Here is a 19,890-nt window from a genome sequence, read left to right on the forward strand (position 1 = left end):
TATGGCTCGAAGAGCTGGGGACCGTAGGTCGTTGAATATCTGCAGTGCGAGCTTCACGTTTTGTCTTTCGCTGGCCGAAGGAAAAAGGTTTTTTCGAGACAAAGTGTACGCAAACCTCAGCAGTTGTCCGAGTTCAAGATCACAAGCCTCTCTTAAGGTCTCAAACGATGCTGACAACATGCGGCCTCCTCCTTCTGTGTCGAATTCCGGAAACGAAACACATCGCTGGTGGTTTTTCTGGTTTATCCAGTTATTCCGGATACATTTGAGCAGGTCCAATGTGTCTAGCACGTAGAAAAGTGGCCTTTGAGGATCACATGGGTGGGGATAAACAAAGTCCGATGTATCAGCGGGTGCACACGATGCGGATGGCTCGAACTTTGCCATTGCCTTTCCGTTCACTTTGTTGTTGTCAGTTACAACGCATATTATCTTGTAACCAATTTTCTCAAGGCCACAGATGACGTCCCTCACCAAAGTGTGCAAAAACTCTCCATCAGCTCCACGTACGGGTACGATGTGGGCAACCTCCTTGAATTTGCCAGCAAGGCTTTGAACCATAAAGACAAGCGCAGTGTTTGCTGGTTCCTTGGAATTGTGGGCCGCACCGGTGATGTTACCACCTTTATAGTAAAAAAAAGGCTTAATGTGAATCTCGTCCACCATCAGTACTGCAGTGCGTTGGAAATCATCCAGATCAGATACTTTTGTTGTCATGTACCTGAGGAATGTGGCATCTTGGTGCTGTAACTGGGGATTCATTCCATACGACGAACATATGGACCTAATAGTGCCAGGGTGCGGCAGAGTGACATTTCCATAGCTGCGGATGTATTTATAGGCGTGGGGTGATGTGGTAAAGAGAAGGCAGCAAAAGACCATAAATTCAGCTGAATAACGCCGCCTCATCTTATTCGCCAACAGCAGTTTGAAATTAACTCAGGAACTAGATGGCATGGGCTTTTCCTCTGGTTGTGTTCCGACAGAGTGTTCAGCAGGGAAGAAATAGTTTCAAGCACTTCTTTGTCTGACTTTTCTGAAGGGGAATCAAGGCTGCTATTCCACTTCTCCACGCCGTCCAAAAATTCTTTTAGAGCCCGCTTGCTGTCTGCGACAGGGGGAACCCACAATATGGTGCCCAATTTTGTCACATTCCTCTTCATAAAATGGAACGCTATTCCAAGGTCGCCTTATACAGTCACCGAAAATTCAATTCACGGGGCTCCCCCTTCATCGATGTGCAGCAAAATTAGGTGGTCATTTTTTCAATGACGTCCCAGAACGTACTCCTTTCGCACCGAACGTAATCCGCCAGGTCTTTCAGATGGAGAACTCTGTCAGCGTCCTCTTCGCTGTGAAAAGTCTCAACCGACTCTGCTATAGCCTTCTGCACTGCCGCCGATTCCAGCCGTATTCGCTTACTATCTGGGCTCTCCCGAGTAGCGTACGTGCTCGAACGACAGGTAGGCCGGACAGTCTGGTAACCGGGTCGGAACTGCCTCCGGGCGAAGGCGCGGCTTTGAAAGCGGCGCGGTCACTGTGCGCCCTGTGCCACCATCGACGTAAGAAGTGCTGTACAGAATGTCGTCGGGTGCGAAGTGGTGCACACATACCTGAGAATGAATATTACCTTCGAATCACTAACAACTCTTTCAATAAGGTTACATTATGCGTTAGGTAGACTGTATTTACCTCTTTCGTTGTGCGATAATGTATGGAATGCTACTCCTTTGCAATCGCGCGAAAGAAAATATTCTAGACGGTAAGGAGTTACTCACCCTGGAGGTCTGTGTAGGCTGAAAATCTCGGCGTATCACACGAATCCATTTGCGTCGAAACTCGTCCTCTTGCGGAAAACGAAACACAGGTACTTTACACTCCGGTGTGTAATTTCCGCGACACCGCAGAACTGAACACTAGCTCGGCATCAGAAATTTAGAGCAGAACCATCCCGGCAGAATGACAATTGACAGGCACGAAAGGAAGCGTGGTCACAATCATGCGCGCAGTACGGTGCACGTGGGCGCAGTGAGGAAAAAAAGGCTGACTGCGAACACGGCAGTTTCAGCATACAGGCGCTGTCGAAAGTAGTGCGGGTTAGGTATCATTCCACCTCCGTCGAACGTGCTTGCAAATAAAGGCGGCAACTTATAAAAAGGGCCCATCTCCCCGCGAGGGGGAATCGACTCGTCGCATAGGGGGTGGGTGTATTGAGTTAACGTTTAGTGTTAGGGGAGTTGGTGGTAGTGAATGCGTTGTATCAGCAGCTTCTTGACGTAGTTTGGATGAGTCAAGGATATAAGGCGCGTTCGCCTTTCATTCTGTGTCGGTTTTGTGGCGCAGTGGGAAGAGCACCATGTACCTCGCGTTCCGCCCACAGGTAGTGAACGCGTTGTATCAGCAGCTTCTTGACGTAGTTTGAATGAGTCAAAGATATAAGGCGCGTTCGTAGCCTTCCATTCTGTGTCGGCTTTGTGGCGCAGTGGGTAGAGCACCATGTACCTTGCGTTCCTCCCGCAGGGTCGTGGGGTTGAAACTAGGCTCCGGTACGTGTTATTTTTTTATATAGTGTAGAAGGAGGGGTGCGGACCTGTTGTTGAGAGCGGGGAGGGTAGCGTTATGCGGAGACGAGGAGTGGGGGAGAAGGCGCCCCTGGAACGGCTGTTGCGGACGCCGAGGCACGCCGACAACGCCGGGTGACATCGTAAGTTAAAGAAATGCTCTGCATTTAAAAATATAATTTTACGTTATATTTGTCCACAATTTACCGAACAATCTGTGCTCATTGTACCGCAAAAAATACATGGATATTTGTTGTCACTGCGCGAACTGACACAAGCACGGGCATGCTGTGTGGCACTACTTGAACATCTTTACCCTGAGGGAAACTTGTTGTAAGAGGTGGCTTTGAAACTTGTGGTAAGTTGTGGTTAGTAAACCCCGCCGCCCAGCCACTACAAAGGATAAGCCGGGAAGTTATGCTGAGTGGGCGTTACAATAGCGTTACATTCTTTTCGTCCCCTTCTCGTTGGGCGTTTTTGGGCCCCATCGGGAGGCAATTGTGTCTCGCGACAATGCTCGTATTTCTTCTCCTGCACGTAGCTACCTGTGCCGCGACAGGGGACAGTGAAAGGGGTGGCAGGGCCTCCGGGAAAGCTTGCCGGCGACGCCAGAAGAAAAGTATTTCGGCTTTGCAGGGAAGACGACCCTGTGCTCTGCCAAGAAGCCGACTTTTTCAATCAGCCCCCGCCCGCCCCAGCCCGATGACGTAGGCCGCGTCGCGCAAAGAGAATTAAGGCTTTATAGTCTATGTGGTGTTGGTGCGTTTAGCGGGCTCTCTTGCTCTTTCCCCACGGATAGGGGAGATGGGGGAATGGAGGATAACGGAGGCAGATAGCCGGGGCGCTGTTTGTCCCAAGGTTGGATCGTCTTATCGCCGCCGCGCCGTTCGGCCTGGGCTTGCTTTTGGCCCTGCTCGGACGCGCAGGGTGGGCCTCTCCCTACCTTGCGAGTGGCCGACGTGCAACCTCGGCAACGGCCGCCCGGTCAGGCGGGGCCTTAGGACGCGCGTCGCTACAATGTAGTTCTCAAAAGACTCCATAGATGGGTTTTTGGGGGGTCGCTGGTATCGCAGTTCAACGGCTATTTCTTGAACTAATCGTGACGTAGTAGTGCGCTCATCATTTATTTAATTTTTTACGAGCGTAAAAACACCAGAAAGATACACAAAACATCTTGTGTGTGTGTGTGTGTGTGCGTTTACACAGTCGCACATATTTGTTTTATGCCGGAGTGTAAACACACACCGCGCCAAACCGGGTTTGATGCTACACCGTTCTCGGTGGAAGGATACAGTGACCGCACGAGCAATGACGCTCGCAGCGTGACCGCTCAGCGCTCCGTGTTTGGTGTAAGATTTTCATCAGTTTTCTTTGCATTTGTTTCTTGGATGCTATACCCGAGAGTATTCTTTGCGCCATCTGTGTTTCGAGCGTAGCCTCGACAGTGTTTCAGTTATGAGATTGTAACGAACGGCGCGCCGAGGGAGCGCCGCGCCGACAACGAAGGCGGGAGCTCCTCAGGCAGCGCTTGGGCGACGCCGGGCACTGTTCGTGATCACGAGGCGCACGCTCCAGTGCGCTCACGCGGCCTGAATATATTAGTTCAAGCCCAAGCGATGTCGCAGCTGATTCTCTGAGCCGATCGCGGCAATGGAAAGAGCATGCGCATCCCCTAACGAGTTTCATTTCATTACTTCCCATCAAGTCATGATCCCAGGAAGGTGTGGTTTGGTGCGCCAGGCCTTCTGAATGAATCATGTTGCCTAGTGTCCATGCAAGCTTTACCGTTTCGTAGCCGTTTACCGCTGAAAACGAGAGGATTGCGCTCTGGGGTTTATTCATTCCGGCTTACCGGCGGCCAAGTAGCGACATCTGGCGAATTCGTCTCAAAGCAAATGACACAAAAGTTTGTTGCCCATAACTGTTTGCTTACGCTTGAAATAGCTTGAATCTAGGAAGTTTGAGATTAAACTCTCAAAATACAATAATTTTCTTTCATAAGAGCTCTATACTTCTTCTGTAGAGCTTAAAAAACAGAAAACATGACGTTGACGCCGCCATCTAGTGGAAGAAATTAGCACCAAGTATTGCGTTAACCAGAATTCACGCCTCCGCTAAATATTTTGATATAAAATGAGTAAGATATATTGTAATGATTCCGCAGTTACCTATATAGCCTTGCCCAACACGATTTTAAAAGCATAAAAGAGCTTTGCTAGTTCATAAACCCATCTGAACCATTGGAAGCGTGGAGACTGCAGTAGGGGCGGGGAATTTGCTCGCTCTTCTGAAAAAAATTGTTATTTATCCTACTCTTGATCATCATTTAGAAAGAATGTAATAAACATCAACTAAGGTTGCTTGTATGAAGACCGAGCGCAGGGCATTTGCTGTGCCGTAAAGTTCCGAAAGAACGCCACCCAATGTACAGTGATATCAAGTAAAACATACGAAATTGGCTAACTTTCGGGCCAGGTGCGAAAAACTACGAAAATGTGGCCGCACCACCAAACAAAACTCCGGAGATACCAAGAAAAAATTCGAGACGGGCGAACTTTCCGGTCAAGTGCGGAAAGGACGAATAAGTGACCGCATCTACACATAAAGAAATGATTCTGGTTTGTTGTTCACCCATCGGCGCTGAAGCCATCGATTTTACGGGGTGGGCGCGTCTTTCAGTAAGTTGAATATTTCACCCGTAAAAGGAGGCGGGCGATGTTCCGGGGGAAGGCGTTCTCTAGGAACTTTACGGTAATCTAATCAAGACGCGAGCGTACCATTCGCCGGCGAAGGGGGCTCGCTACTACAGTCGCTAGAAATTCTAGCCACTGTATCGCTATGTAGCCACGGGAAAAGTAGGTTACCGTTCACGAAACCTCTCGCGCATGAAAGGCCGACTTTCACAATCACCAGTATTTCCTGCTCAAAGTCCATCAGGACTGAAAAGGTAGCTTTAAAAAACGGGTGTCGCCGCCTCATGTGCTACCCACTCGCCAAAGAACCCATGATAACGAGGACGCTGTAAACCGACGCGGGTAGAACCGCCGCCGTCAAAAACTGCGGACATAGCAGAGAATTCCGGTGGCCAACCATGAAATCAGTGCTTCGCCTCGGACGAGGCCGGACAGTGAAGTCATCGGAAGCCGCCGAGCCAAAAAATAGATGTCTCTTCGGGTAATACCTTTTGCTAGCGTGAGCGAATATGCCTACTATTTTTGGACTTCCTTCTAGAAGGACTATAGAGTAGATTTCTGACACAAACAAAAGCACTTTGAAATCCATCTCAGGGCCCCTTATCCTGTCTTGGAGTTTATTATGCGCTGTACCACTCGGCCAATAAACCCTCTGCTTTGTCCTGGCCCTTCGGTGCCTCTCTTCGCCTTTGTCGGTGAGTCGAACCGTCACGGCGGCTCCCTCGCGGACGCCACGAACCCCTCTGGGGCATTTTGGGTAGGTATTTTCTGGCGTGGGGAATCACCCTATATCCCACTTGAGCCCGCTCGGGCACATCGAGCCCCCAAGTTCAGGCCTTCACAAAAAGGGCTGGTGCGGAGCACGGGCAAAAGGAACCTAAAACGCCCGGAGAGGAACCCATAGACGTAAGCTGGAAACAACGATGTTTCAAATGCAAGGCACACACGGCACAGACTAGCAACTGCTTTTTTTTTATTTCAGTGAAAAACACATTAGTAAGGAAACTACGATATACACATGTGCGCTAACCTAGGTCACAGAAGGAAGATAAACAAGCAAAAAGACAAGCAAAACCACAGCCAAAAGGCTGAGCGCAACACGGGGGGAGGAAACAGTACACACTAGGCACGCGCATTTGCTTCGTACATAAAGAAAACAAGATGAGGGCCGGGTCAGTCCAAGGGCACTAAATAACCCCCGCCCCCCTACCTCACAAGCGTCCTGTCAATATACGAGACCTTCACACTTGGTATAGACACCGACGGTGAACTGACGCAATCCTCGCCTTTTTGAGGATCGTGCACGCTTCAAAATCACACTCGTGCGCGCACCCCTGCAACACCTAAACACTTTGCATGCTTAGAGACGTTGCGCCAGGCCTTTTCAGTCTTTACATTTGGTGGCCAGGTTGATGCCGGTAAAAGTACGGAGGCTGTTGGCATGTTCTCTCAGTCGATCATTAATGCATCGGCCCGTTTGGCCAACGTACGATCACCCCAGGACAAGGGGATTTCGTAGACGACGCATGATCGACAGTTAAACAAGTGCTTCGGGTGTCTTTTCCGTCATCCCGCATGTCTATTTTCTTCGGCGTTTACATGCTTACACAACTTGTGTAGCTTGTCAGGCGCCGAAAAACAACACGAATCCGCGCTATTTCACTAGCTTTCCTGATCATATGCACAACATTGTCGCCGTAAGGTACAACGGCCATTTAGCCACCCTTGCCCCGTTCGCATGCCTTCTTTTTGGTGCGTGGCTCGATGAGAACCTTCTCGCCCTCTGCCAAGTTAAGGTCGCCAGGAAACCGTTCATCCATCAGCCGCTCCCCCTGAGAGCAGAAACTCGCCTCAGCTTGGTGCTGTTGCGATGCTGTTACGCAACCCGTCTTCTGTGCTCCGGTGAACCACCAAGAACCTGCTGTCGGTTTTCCCTAATAGACGTTCGACGACCCGGCGCATCCATAGTGGCGAACTGTGCTGCTACTTGACAATAGCTCTTTCAGGGATCTCGTGGGTCCTCAAGCGCCAACCGGTCAACGGCTGTGCTGAGAGTAGCACTGCTTGGCGCACCGCGCTGCAAGCTTCGGCGGCGTGCCTGCGCATCATTGTCATTGCCTTTCTGTGGCATATTTTACGACGATGGAGATGTCTTCAAGGTGCCACTGGATGAATATTACGACAGAGGAATGCAAGATGCCTCCTCGGTGGTGCACCTTCGCCAGGATAAATGGGGGCTTCTACCCACGGCGGAAATCCACGGCGCAGACAACCTAACGCTCACCAGCCTCACCTGCGCAGGAGCCATCTCTTCCAACGAAATCGCCGCCCGTTGTGACGGGAAGAGTGCGACCGGCCGCTCTAGCGTCCGCGCAGCGGAGAAAAAGAGAGGGAGAGGCGCCAAGAAACAAAATGGCTGCGCCCATACGTAAACAAATATCACGTGGTGCAGACCGACCAGTGAAAATCCTGGCAGCACAGCAATGAAAGAAAAGAGTGCCGATATTCTAGAAGTCTCCATTTAGTGACGCTAGGCCAGGCTTTGGAGATAGCAGAAGCTAGGAATGACTCTTGTCACCAAGCGGGGCTATTCCCGGGCACGTTGTTTTCGGCAGAGAGACTCGGGAAAGATGCGGACCCTCATGATGCGTACAGAGAAGAGTGTTCAGCGCGAGCAGCGGGCCAGCATATGGCACTTGGCTAGGCCAGATTAGAAGAGTTTGTAGGCCCGGGTAGCCAGCGCAGCAGCGCAGCAGCGCACCTAGCTCTTGGAGAGCTAGGGGGAAGGCGTTTCGGGAAGAGAGTTTTATCCGCCGACGCGTTCGTCATGGTCGGGCGTCCTATTCTTTTCTGGGTTCCCTTCAGTTCAGTACTCTACGCACGCGACGCGCGTGTTTTCCCCTTGAGTGTCTGACCTCCCCCGCACTCTGTTTGCAACAGATGAGCAGGGCCGGTCGGCCTAAGTGGCAGCTGCGTTTCGGCAGGCTTCACCCGCAATGTTTGTTTTGACGAGCGCTTAGGATGTTTCCAAGGCTTCACACGAATCCGCGTGCACGTGCGTAAATGCGTAATTTACTCATTCTGTTTTTTATTCAAGTTTTTACCGAGTTTTCGTGAGACGAAGAGAAGATAAGCGTCAGTTTGCTTTGGTTAGCAGTGTGTCAATAGTCGAGATTGAACACCGCGTAGTTAGACTTTTTATTAGGCGTTACAAAAGTAGTTACTGTTCGTGATCGAACACAGCGTGAGGTAATCGTAATATTTTTGTTGTTCCTTGGAGAAGTGGTTGTTTATTGTTCTTGATTTAACGCCGCATAAGGTCGGCGGAATCTGCGTGTTAGTGTTCGTTTCGTCTCATATAGAGTGTGCGAAGTTGTTGTATATAAAGACAGAAAGTAGGTGCGTTTAGTACAGCGTGTTCATGGTCACTTCGTACTTTGAGGCATTTGTATGTGCCAGTTTGGTTGTCTTTCGTAATGGTAACCTCAACGCAATTTCATGGTTCAGTGTAAAGAAGGGCAGCTACAGATTATTGTTGATTGACGTAGCTGAGCTCTGTGAGCTAGCTACCTGTAGGTCATCTTTCAGATACGTGTTGGTATATATGTGGGTTTTCGTGTTATCACAAGTCTTATTTTCATAAGAATATGTGAGAACGAAATGATATGCTTTTTCAAGGAGTCGTGTAAAGTCATACATTGTTTTCCTGCACCGTCGTATTGGTCTGGTAGTTTTGACTTTTGTGCTGTAGACTGTGGCGCAAGGCATGCGTTGCCTCGGTTGCGCCATACGGCAGTGGCAGCTGCGTAGCTTTGACAAATAGCACTGGGCAAAATGTGAATGCCTTTTGACTTCCTGTTGGCTTTTCCGCTCTCGTTTGCGTCATCTGCCCCACAGAGGTCCTATAGCCCATTCACGATTATTTTTCACTGCTGTAGTTGTTGTTTTAATAACACCAGCAATTGAGGCCTGATTTTGAAGTTGTGCCACGAAATGAGCGCTTCGGGTCGTTTTAAAGGGGTGTAATATTTTAAAAATCAGGTTCATTTTGTTTGGTTCTGCTGTCAAGGTCTGGCAGCCAGAGGGGTGTTCAGGGTGCATTTTCCGCATAAAGTGTGGTTCGACAATGGTTGTCCTGTCGAGTTCGTCATATCTACAGGAGCGTTGTGTTCGTGCCGTTTATGGGTTCACGGAGGAGGCCAAAGAAAGAAATCAGCACATCGGGGAACTCCGTCTCAGGCCATGGATGGACTTGCTGACTACCCGCATCATTCCAGCCGAGCCGCGATGAGCCGCTCACCATACTGATGCATTGTCTGGGGACGGGGTGCCGTTGCGATGCTGTTACGCAACCCGTCTTCCGCGCTCCGGTGAACCACCAAAAACCTGCTGTCGGTCTTCCCTAATTGACGTTCTATGACCCGGCGTTTCGATTGTGGCGTACTATGCTGCTATTTGGCAATAGCTCTTTCAGCGACCTCATGGGCCCTCAAGCGCCAACCGGTCATTGGCGGTGCTTACAATAGCATTGATTGGCGCCCCGTACTGTAAGCTTCGGCGGCGTGCCTGCGCATCATTCTCATGCCCTTTTTGTTGCATGTTTGACGACGCTGGAGACGTCTTCAACGAGCCACTGGACGAATATTACGACAGAGGAATGCAAGACGCCATTCGGTGCGTGGTACAACATCGCCAGGACAAAACGGGGCTCCGACGGTGGATTGCCACGATGGTGGCAACCTAATACTCACCTGCGCAGGAGACGAGCGGGTTTCTCGTATGTGTGTGTGTTCATGTGTTTGTGCGTGGGGGCACTACTATCAGCGTCATGAATGTTGTGATTGGTGCGTCCGGACGTCAGCCGAGAAAAAGGGTGAATGGGAATGGACCCAACGCGCCTATTTAATCTCTCTCGCGCAGGAACGCACTGCCTGTTCTCTGATACCGGGATGTAAATACTTGTACATAAAGTTTTCTCTTCCTTCAAGTTCGTCATGATGACTACCCCGGCGCGACACCAACCACGGTCCACTTCGACCACGCTACCCTGGCTCGCAACAGTTTCTGCACGAGCTCCGCAACGCATTCCTCAGAGCTGACTTAGCTATTCCATTTTACCAGCTTGGTATGTGCTGACGTGAACGGAAGCTGTCGTCATTAGGATCGAGGGGAATAGATCCAACACACCTCATCACTGCTGAACTTGAGCTCCATATTCAGAAACCAAATCAAGACGCCAACCGGTGCTTACATTGTTAGCGAAAAGACGTAATGGTGGAACGAAAGAGTTCAAATACGTGTTCAATTTGATGTATAGTGCCGTCTGATTTGAGCTGAAAGGAAGTCATCAACAAAGCCGAAATTATTTGTGACGTGAGTGCGGAGCGATGGAAGCAACTGACGAATTTTTTGGTCGAAATTGCGAACAAGCGGTCACTGAGTATTATTTATTTATTTATTTATTTACAAGATACCTACATCGCCATGAGGGCATTTTTGTAGGGGGGACATGCAACATGTACAGAACAGAGTATACAAATACATTTATACATCCATACACTTTTTCAAAAGCACTTATTCGTAGTGATTAAAAAAAAACGAACACCAAACTGATCATAAGCGGGAGAAAAAAAGATCGTTATTTTGAAGGCTAACCAATTCCTCTGACAACATATTCCAGTCACTTATTGTTCTAGGGAAAAAAGAATTTGCAAGAATATTTGTGCTGTGGGAATACTCTCGCACTTTTTTTTGGATTATCATGACGAAGTGATATGTAGTTTGGCTCGAGGAGATACCGTTTTTTGTCGATACCTGTACGATTGTAGTAAATGCAGTGGAAAAATTTTAACCTTAACTTTTTACGTCTAAACTGCAGCGGTTCCCAGTTCAGGGTAGCTTTAATCGCCGAGATGCTAGCAAAAGGGTCGTACTTGTTGGTAACAAAACGCGCTGCCTGGTTTTGCAGCTTTTCTAATCTTTCTATAAGGTACTCCGGGTGTGGGTCCCACACTACACACGCATAATCAAGTATAGATCGAACATGCATAAAATACAGCGTTTCTTTCACTTCTGTGGATGCATCCTTAAAGTTTCTACGGATAAAATATAACATTCTACTGGCCTTTGTAATTATGTACTCTACATGTTTAATCCACTTGAGTGACTGAGTTAAGTATACACCTAAGTATTTATACTCTGTAACGCTAGTGATTATTGTATCTTTTATTTTATAACTTTCTTGGGTTATAGCTGATTTTCGTGTAAACCGGAGGTGATTACATTTCTCGATATTTAGGTTCATGCCCCATCCGTCACACCACCGAGCTACTGCTTCTAGGTCTTTTTGTAGCGCGTATGTGTCGCTTAGTGAATTTATCTGCCTATAAATAACACAGTCGTCAGCAAATAATTTAATTTCGGACTTAATGTTTTCTGTTATATCATTTATATAAATTAAGAACAATAATGGTCCTAGTACGCTACCTTGTGGTACGCCAGAACTCACCGCAATAGAGCTAGATTTGTGACTATTTAAAACCACGCATTGCTCGCGGCCGTGCAGGTAGTTTCGTATCCAAGAATGAATTTTGTAGTTAATATTCAGGGATGCAAGTTTATTGTCCAGAAGGTTATGAGGAACGGTATCAAAAGCCTTCCTGAAATCTAGAAAGATTGCATCTACTGGCGTATTATTATCGAGGGCCTGTGATATGTAATGCTGAAATTCTACTAGTTGAGTATTGCAGGAAAATCCACTGCGAAAGCCATGCTGAGAAGGTGTAAGGTAGTTGATGGAGTTGAGATACTGAAATATTGCACTATATATAATATGTTCTAAAATTTTACAGCAAATTGAAGTCAAAGAAATCGGTCTATAATTCTTCACATTTTTTCTATCCCCGGACTTAAAAAAAGGCGTTACATTTGCAAATTTCCAGTCTTTGGGAACAACGCCTGACTCCAGTGACACTTTGTAAATAATAGCTAAGTACCATGCAATAACGTCATGGCACTCCTTCAGTAGAAATGGCGATAGCCCATCTGGACCACATGCCTTAGAAGTGTCCAGTTCGCGTAAGAGGCGATCTATACCATAAACATCTATAATGATATCATCCATAGAGTGGGTTACATCACTAACGCATGATGGTAAAGGAGCAGTTGACGTTTTCTTTGAAAAAACAGACTGGAAAAATGCATTGAATGCTTCCGCCATTTCAGCATTACCTTGCACAGTGATTCCATCCACTGACAATGACTGTATAGAAATGTCATCTTTCCTGGTTTTCTTTACGTATTTCCAAAACTGTTTCGGGTTTTGCTTAAGGTCAATGTTCAACCGGCCAAAAAATTGCCTTTTCGCATTTTTTATTGCAATCTTAACTTTATTATTAGAGTCTTTCAAAGCCTGTTCAATAAATTCGCTACTATTTCTGCAGAAACGCCTATAGGCTCGCCGGGTTTTCCTTATTATTTTGCGAATTTCCGCGCTGAACCAAGGTTTTTGTTGTTTTTTTGCCGTTAGGTACTTCGATGGTATAAACGTTTCTGTTAAATGTTTTACTTTATCGCGAAAGATACACCAAAGTTCTTCCAACCCTAGGGATTCAGACAGCCGAATAAAAATTTCGAGGTATGATTCTAATTCTGCAGAGATAGCCTCATAGTTTCCTTTATGAAACATGAAAACTTGGCGAGGATGTTGCATTTGATTCGAAGCACTAAGTAAGGACAATTCTGCTACAACTGCTTTGTGGTCGCTTATGCCAGGAATAACAGATACTTTAGATATAATATTCGTGTCGTTACATAACATCAAATCCAAGATTGCGTTCTGCCTGGTAGGTTCTAAAACGTACTGGTTGAAGCCAAACGTAGACACCAATTCTTTAAACTGACGATAAAGCTGAGAAGTATTATTTGTCGAGTTTCCTGCAATCCAATCAAAGTCGGGCAGATTGAAATCGCCCCCTAAAATTGACCCGTCAGGTATCACTGATAGCGCGTCAGTAAGTTTGCCAATTGGTTCTTCACTACTATTTGGTGGGCGGTAAAATGTACCAATTACTAAAGTTTTTCCTTTAGGAAAAAAAACTCGACACCATACGGATTCCGTATCGTCGTCAAAAAAAAGTGGCTGACTGTTTAGTCTACTTGATATTAAAAGAAACACTCCCCCGCCATGTCGATGCCTGTCTTTACGATAGACAGTATATCCGGAAGGAAAAATTTCTGCACTTCGCACGCTTTCGTCCAACCACGACTCCGTGCCCATAAAAATTTGCGGTTCAACAGTAGCAACCAAAGACGCGAATTCGTCTACTTTATTTTAAGAGCGAATGCTCTTTATAAGCGACCCCAAACCATCCACCGCCGACGGCGGCGTCCGCAGTGCTCCTCTATATTTAAGAAAGAAACAGCATCCGGCGCCAGGTTTCGATCCGAGGACTTTGCGGGCCGCAGCCCGACGCTCTACCGAATAAGCTACGGACGCGACGCTGAGGTGTCAGAACGCGCCTTATATCTTTAACGCACTCAAACTACGTCGTCAGCGGCGTGCGTTGGCGACTCAGCGGCGTTATAGCGGCTTGATAACTGCGTGGTGTACACGTGATACTACAAACCCGATGGAAGAGATGGAAGAGAAGGCGGCGAGGTGGTGGGCTGCGGGGGCCGAGCGCAAGCGCCGCAAGCGGGCCGACAACCGTGCATTCGCACTTTCACATTCTCCCCCTCGGGGAAATGCGGGGGAATTTTTTAATACTACGGCAGTTTACGAGAAGAATAGATAGAACACCCGGCAAAACGCAAGTCTTACCGCTCCGCGTCTTATCTTTTGAGCACACAGCCCGTCATTCGCTTCCTGTTGATAGCGTGGCCGACTTAGGTTTTCGGACAGGCACCGGTTCATTTTTTTCACTGTCCCAGATAAAGCTTTCGCCGTCAATGACCACCTTGTCGTAGTTGAGGTAGACGCGGCTATCTTTATTCTGCTTCATTTCCTTCGCGTAGTTCCAGAGCTTCCGCCGTTTTTCTTGTACTGCTTGGCTAAAGTCCTCGTAAACACTGTAATCGGTGCCTTTAAACTTGGTGGCATTGTGCATCACGCTTTCTCGCATTTTCCAGCTAGAAAAGCATGCCACAATAGGCCGAGTCTTTCCGTTTTTATATGCCCCTATATGGTGCGCCCGCTCTATGGATATATCTTTCAGACCGAGTACATCTCTACAAACATTGCTAACCAATTTTTCGGACGTTTCCCATGTTTCCTTTACAGTTACATCCGGCACTCCAAAAAACACCAAGTTTGACCGGCGACCTCGGTTTTCAAGGTCGTCTAACTTGGCCATCATCGCCTTTTCTCTTTGTTCAGTGCGTGTAATTCGATCTTCAGTGACCTCAACCCTCGAATTAATGCCATGAAGTTGATTTTCTAGTTATTTTTGTTTCAATTCTATACTCTCCAGCTTAGCCAGTATTTGTGCCTGTCCAGCGTGTACATCTTGAAGCATCTTTTCTATTCTTGATATTTGTTCTTGTTCAGCCTTATTCATAGGACCTGGGTTTAACTCAACATCTCCTGACAAGAGTAGCAAACATTCCATGACAAGCAGAGAGAAGTAATTGCAAAATGGCAGAGCTCCTACTAACATTTGTACAACAAAACGCATGAAACAAGCATGAACCTCGCGTCTGTCGATGGGGCACAACACTTGGACAAGCATCACATTGTTAGAACGATAGCATTTTACTTGAGTTAAATAACTCACCTGGTACATGATATAGCGTGAGTGCGGGCCGAAAAAAGTGTCGTGTCCCAGTCGACGTTCGCTAGGCAGCTCCTTTTTATGGTCTTGAACCGGATCCGGAAGTGTTCCACGATGGTTGGCCATCTGTCGGTCTCGAAGGTGAAGCAGGGATGCTTGCGGGAAGTCCGGTGGCTTATGAAGATGACCGCTGCGCTCCAGTAGAATCGGCGTTATCGCTGGCCACGGCTCGAACGCAGGAACGGCAGGCGTCCCGACGCAGCTCACCGCAGCAGCAACGAAGCCAATCAGCACCTGGTACATGATATAGCGTGAGTGCGGGCCGAAAAAAGTGTCGTGCCCCAGTCGACGTTCGCTAGGCAGCTCCTTTGTATGGTCTTGAACCGGATCCGGAAGTGTTCCATGATGGTTGGCCATCTGTCGGTCTCGAAGGTGAAGCAGGGATGCTTGCGGGAAGTCCGGTGGCTTATGAAGATGACCGCTGCGCTCCAGTAGAATCGGCGCTATCGCTGGCCACGGCTCGAACGCAGGAACGGCAGGCGTCCCGACGCAGCTCGCCGCAGCAGCAACGAAGCCAATCAGCACCTGGTACATGATATAGCGTGAGTGCGGGCCGAAAAAAGTGTCGTTGGGGCAGTACACGACCCTATACATACGCCATCCGTCTGGACGTATAAGGCGTCCTTGTAGACGATAATTGTGGAGCTCAGGTAACACGTGAGGGCCTCCATGAAATTGCTGGTGGTTATCCCGCAGGCATACTGAACATGAATTTCACCATGCGTGTTGATGGCTTCCCTCCCTGCCTCGCATAACCGGTTCTGTGGCAGAGAAAAATATGTTATTTATTTCGACCGAGAACATACCTAAGCTACCCGAGGGTTCGTCAGAGAGATATTCGGACACCATCTGCGGGCTGCTCACGAGAAATGTGTCGTCTACCACGAGTTCTAAGAGCGGCCACTGAAGGTAGCGTACCAGAAGCCGCTGCCAAGTTCCGCGCTCAGAAACGATTGCTCTGAAGGGACACTCCAGCGTATGGGTTTTCGCAGAAAAGAAAATTTGTATGATGAGGGCATCACTTTTCCTGACAGAAGTCGCTACCTTCTTCAAGCCTACTTGCTCGCACAAATCAATCGCCTCACTTTTGATGCGTGCCAATTTTGCAGCTTTTAATGGAACAAAATTTCCAGCAACTGCTTTATCAGCTTTTCTCTCATACAAGTCAGACGAGATAACTGGCGAAGCCTCCTTCCTTAACAAACAGCAGTAGCCCGAGATCTGCAGATCTAAGAGACTCAACCACCTGGTTAACCGGAGGGGCGGATCTGACGCTGGTTTTAATGGGCAAGGTGTTGACGCAATTATAAAGTCCGTGGGGTTTTTTCAGCACCTAGCCAGCTAAGCAATTTGTGTAACCGTGTGAACTCCGAAGAAAATAGACATTCGGAGTCACGGAAAAGCCACTAGAAGTGCTTTGTTAACTGTGAAACAGGCGTCGTCTAGGTAATCTGCTTGTCCTGTGGGTGATCGTACATTGCCCAAACGGGCCGATGCATTAATGATCGACTCAGAGAACACGCCAACAGCCTACGCTTTTTTACCGGCAGCAACCTGGCCACCCACTGAAAATATTGCAAAGGCTTTGCGCCACGCCTCGAAGCAGGCGAAGTGATAAGGCGTTAAAGGGGAGCGCGCACGAGGGAGATTTTGGAAACGTACCCGATCCTCAAAAAAGGCAAGGATTGCGTCAGTTCACCGTCGGTGTCTCTACTAAGCACCGAGATCGCCTATCTTGAGAGGACTCTAGCAAGGGAGGAGGGACGAGGGGCCGAATGAGGGGCTTTTTAGTGTCCTTGGACTGCCGGGGCCCTCGCCTTGTTTTGTTTATGACAAAGCGATTGCGCATGCCATGTGTGTTATTTGCCCTTCGCCCCCACCCCCTATGTTGCGCTCACTATTTTGGTTGTGGTTTTTCTTGTTTTTTAGTTGTTTATCTTCGTTCTGCGCCCTAGCGCACATGCGTAGGTCGCAGGTTCATTTATGATGTGTGTTTCACTCAAATAAAATATCAGTTGCTAGTCGGCGCCCTGTGTCTGCTACTTTTCCCTGTGTCCTCGTTATATGCGCAGATTTCGTTTTTGTAAGGAAGGCCTTACGTGGCGCATGAAGCTGTTCAGTCGGCTGTGCTTTGTGCAGTCATTTATAGGGTTTCGAGGGTTTTGAGGTGCTGATGAGGCCCAACCATTACGTTCAACGTTTCGAGAAATAAAGGGTCCCCTTGTGTAGCGTGAGATGAGGGGTCAGCACTGCAAGAGGCCGAAGTGGTAGCAGAGGCGTCAAGCGCAACATGCCACCAGAAACAGGCTACTACCTGTGTTGTAATAACCTCACGCAACACCGAAGGCTCTGAGCCAGTCAAAGCGAACTACAGACGTTTCGTGGGATCTCAAGAAGCAGAAACAGCATTACGAGATTCTTGGGCGCAGGCAGAAGCCGGAACGCATGGTAAGGTTGTTCAGGACGGGTTAATGCATCACCAGGAGCACATCGGGGTTCGCATGTCGAAGCAGCTAGGGCTGCCTTTGCACAGGCACAAATTATTGAAAATGGCTGACGATTAACAATAAGTGGTTCATTTAGGAGAGCGGAAAATTCTGGAGCGTGTAAAAAGATCATTTACTGGAAGCAGGTGTCCCAAGAAGTAAAGGAGTAAAGAGATGATATCAAGATTTCTGTCAAGGTAGCTAGACAGGGTCCCAATAACTCCCTTGGTCCGGTACAGTGGGACACTGCAGACAGTACACGTAGACTGAATCAGGCCTCGATCAGAACGGGGAGATGATCGCATTGTGCGCAGGGGAATAAATCAAATATTGATAGACTCTACATTATTGTGTAATGCTCTCCAGTTATCATCCACGTTGCACTAAGAAAAGCGATACAGACACGAATAAGTGAATTTTTACACTGCCGCATTGATTAAGATGGATTCTGCGCTTTTATAATCGATGATTTTATCAGAGGCTGCTTATTTTGGGGCGGTGACATAGAAGTAATAGGAAAAATGCTGTTATCTCTTAACCCAGGCGAATAATTAAGACATTCTATCGGAAGTTGCGGTAAGGATCAGATCTACCAAACTGGAGGAAGTAAGAGTGCCGCGTTTAGGGGCCTTTACTAATTGATTTAAAGGGACACTGAAGTGATTTGTAAACAATGCGGGATTACGAGCGCAAATTGTAGTCCGCAGTCCCTAGGCCCTGTTTCGACCACTCTGAGCGCGTTTACGCGAAATTATTTAGTAGAAAAATCAATTCGAAAATTCTGTCCTCCTCTCTTTACGGTCGCCCATTTTCTGTGGCGTTTTTGTGTGACGTCAGCAGGAGAGGAGCTGGCAATTGGCTGCGCTACTGCACGGCTCGCCGAGCTTTCGCGACCGAGTCAGTCGGTCCAGCGTTTAGTCCGCCGGCCGCCGGCGGGTCGTCGCAATTCGCTCGATCAGTTGAAACTAAGCCACAACACGTTTGGGAATGGAAGAATGTGCCTTTCTTTACTTCGTTAGTTTGTACACTGTATCTAGCTCCAAGTCAAGGTCGCTTCACACAAGCGCTGCACCAGCGCACATGCGACGCTTCGCTGACTGGTACGCCAGTAGGAAAATATAAGGCCTCTTGAAGGGGGAGAAGAGTCAGCGAAGTCAATATAGGTACTAAGGAAATAAAATCAACTGATATTTTTATCGTACAGCGTAAAACTAGGGTGCGGGAAGCACTTTTTTGCGCTGGGCGAACAAGCACAGCGGTCAGCAGCACGACTACGCATCTTCGAATGCTTTTCTGTTTACGAAATGCAATTGCTAGACGTGAGGTATTGTGGAAACTCGGGGGACGCTTACTGCACGAGCGCAATACAACAAATAGTCACCTAAACTGCTTGAAATACTAAAACTAAATAAAAGTGTAAACTGGTTATACATTATATAGCTTATTTTTCAATAATCGGCATCGCCCGCCCGTAGCCTAGTGATCTGAAGCGCTGGGTATGTAACCAAAGCTGTTTTGCCAGTCACAAGTTCGAATCCCCGCGGGTACGCTTTTTTTTATAAGTTCACTTTTTCTTTTTTCGCCGATGTTTTCTATACTGGGTTCACCTTTTTTTGGGGCCGCAACGTTCATTGCTCCACGAACTAGTCCACAGAACTCGCGCAGGCTGGCACTGGCGCGCTGGCGAGTTCTCGTTGGCATGCTGTTGCAATATGCACCGACTGCATGCAGGCAGTGGGCCCAGGCCAGAATCAACAGACCCTTGGACTGGTGCGAAGACGCTTTTTACGATACAGGCATGAGTGAGGCAAGCTCCAAATATGGGGGAAAAGCGCATGCCTTTGAGCGTCTGCGGGGACGCGGAGGGCGTTCATGCACTGCGTAGGGCTCAGCTAATGAATGCTACGATTCCAAGCCGTCCTGGGAGGCTTATCTTATGCATTTTACAGTCGACAACATGGCAGAAGCGCGGTAGTACGATTACTGTGATATTGAGAATGCCCATCCAACGATGCCATCGGATGTCAAACATGTTGTTTTACAGAACCGAAACCAAAACCGAAACTTGTTGATTGCTAACCTTGGGCATCGTCCAATCACGGTGCCCCCTCCTCCTAACGTCACAGCTTAGTTGGTGCGGCCGCCGCAAACCGCGCATGGTAGTTTTTCTTCTTTTGCGCTTTGTAAAATAATTACCGATTAGTCAACCGGATAAACGATGAAAAGTGTGCTAATTTGAGCCAGTCTACGCAGTGCAAGCAAAAACGGGAGCTTGACAAATTAACTTCAGTGTCCCTTTAAGTGAAAGTCATTACAAAGA

At 48.0% G+C, this 19,890-nt stretch overlaps 1 protein-coding gene across 1 annotated transcript; it reads right to left on the bottom strand.

Annotated features, from left to right (window-relative positions):
* Positions 1 to 6,969: 6,969 nt before the first annotated feature.
* LOC144137627 (uncharacterized) lies at positions 6,970 to 14,361 on the bottom strand. Its single transcript, XM_077669569.1, has 4 exons — positions 14,178 to 14,361; positions 14,016 to 14,090; positions 12,777 to 13,588; positions 6,970 to 7,086 (listed from the first exon to the last, which is right to left on the bottom strand). The coding sequence occupies exons 1-4, from the start codon at positions 14,359 to 14,361 to the stop codon at positions 6,970 to 6,972; spliced, it is 1,188 nt and encodes a 395-aa protein (XP_077525695.1).
* Between the last annotated feature and the right edge of the window lie 5,529 nt (positions 14,362 to 19,890).

This window comes from Haemaphysalis longicornis, unplaced genomic scaffold (genome assembly GCF_048455015.1).
Source record: "Haemaphysalis longicornis isolate Haplotype H1 unplaced genomic scaffold, Haemaphysalis longicornis Haplotype H1 scaffold_43, whole genome shotgun sequence".
Lineage (NCBI taxonomy): Eukaryota > Metazoa > Arthropoda > Arachnida > Ixodida > Ixodidae > Haemaphysalis > Haemaphysalis longicornis.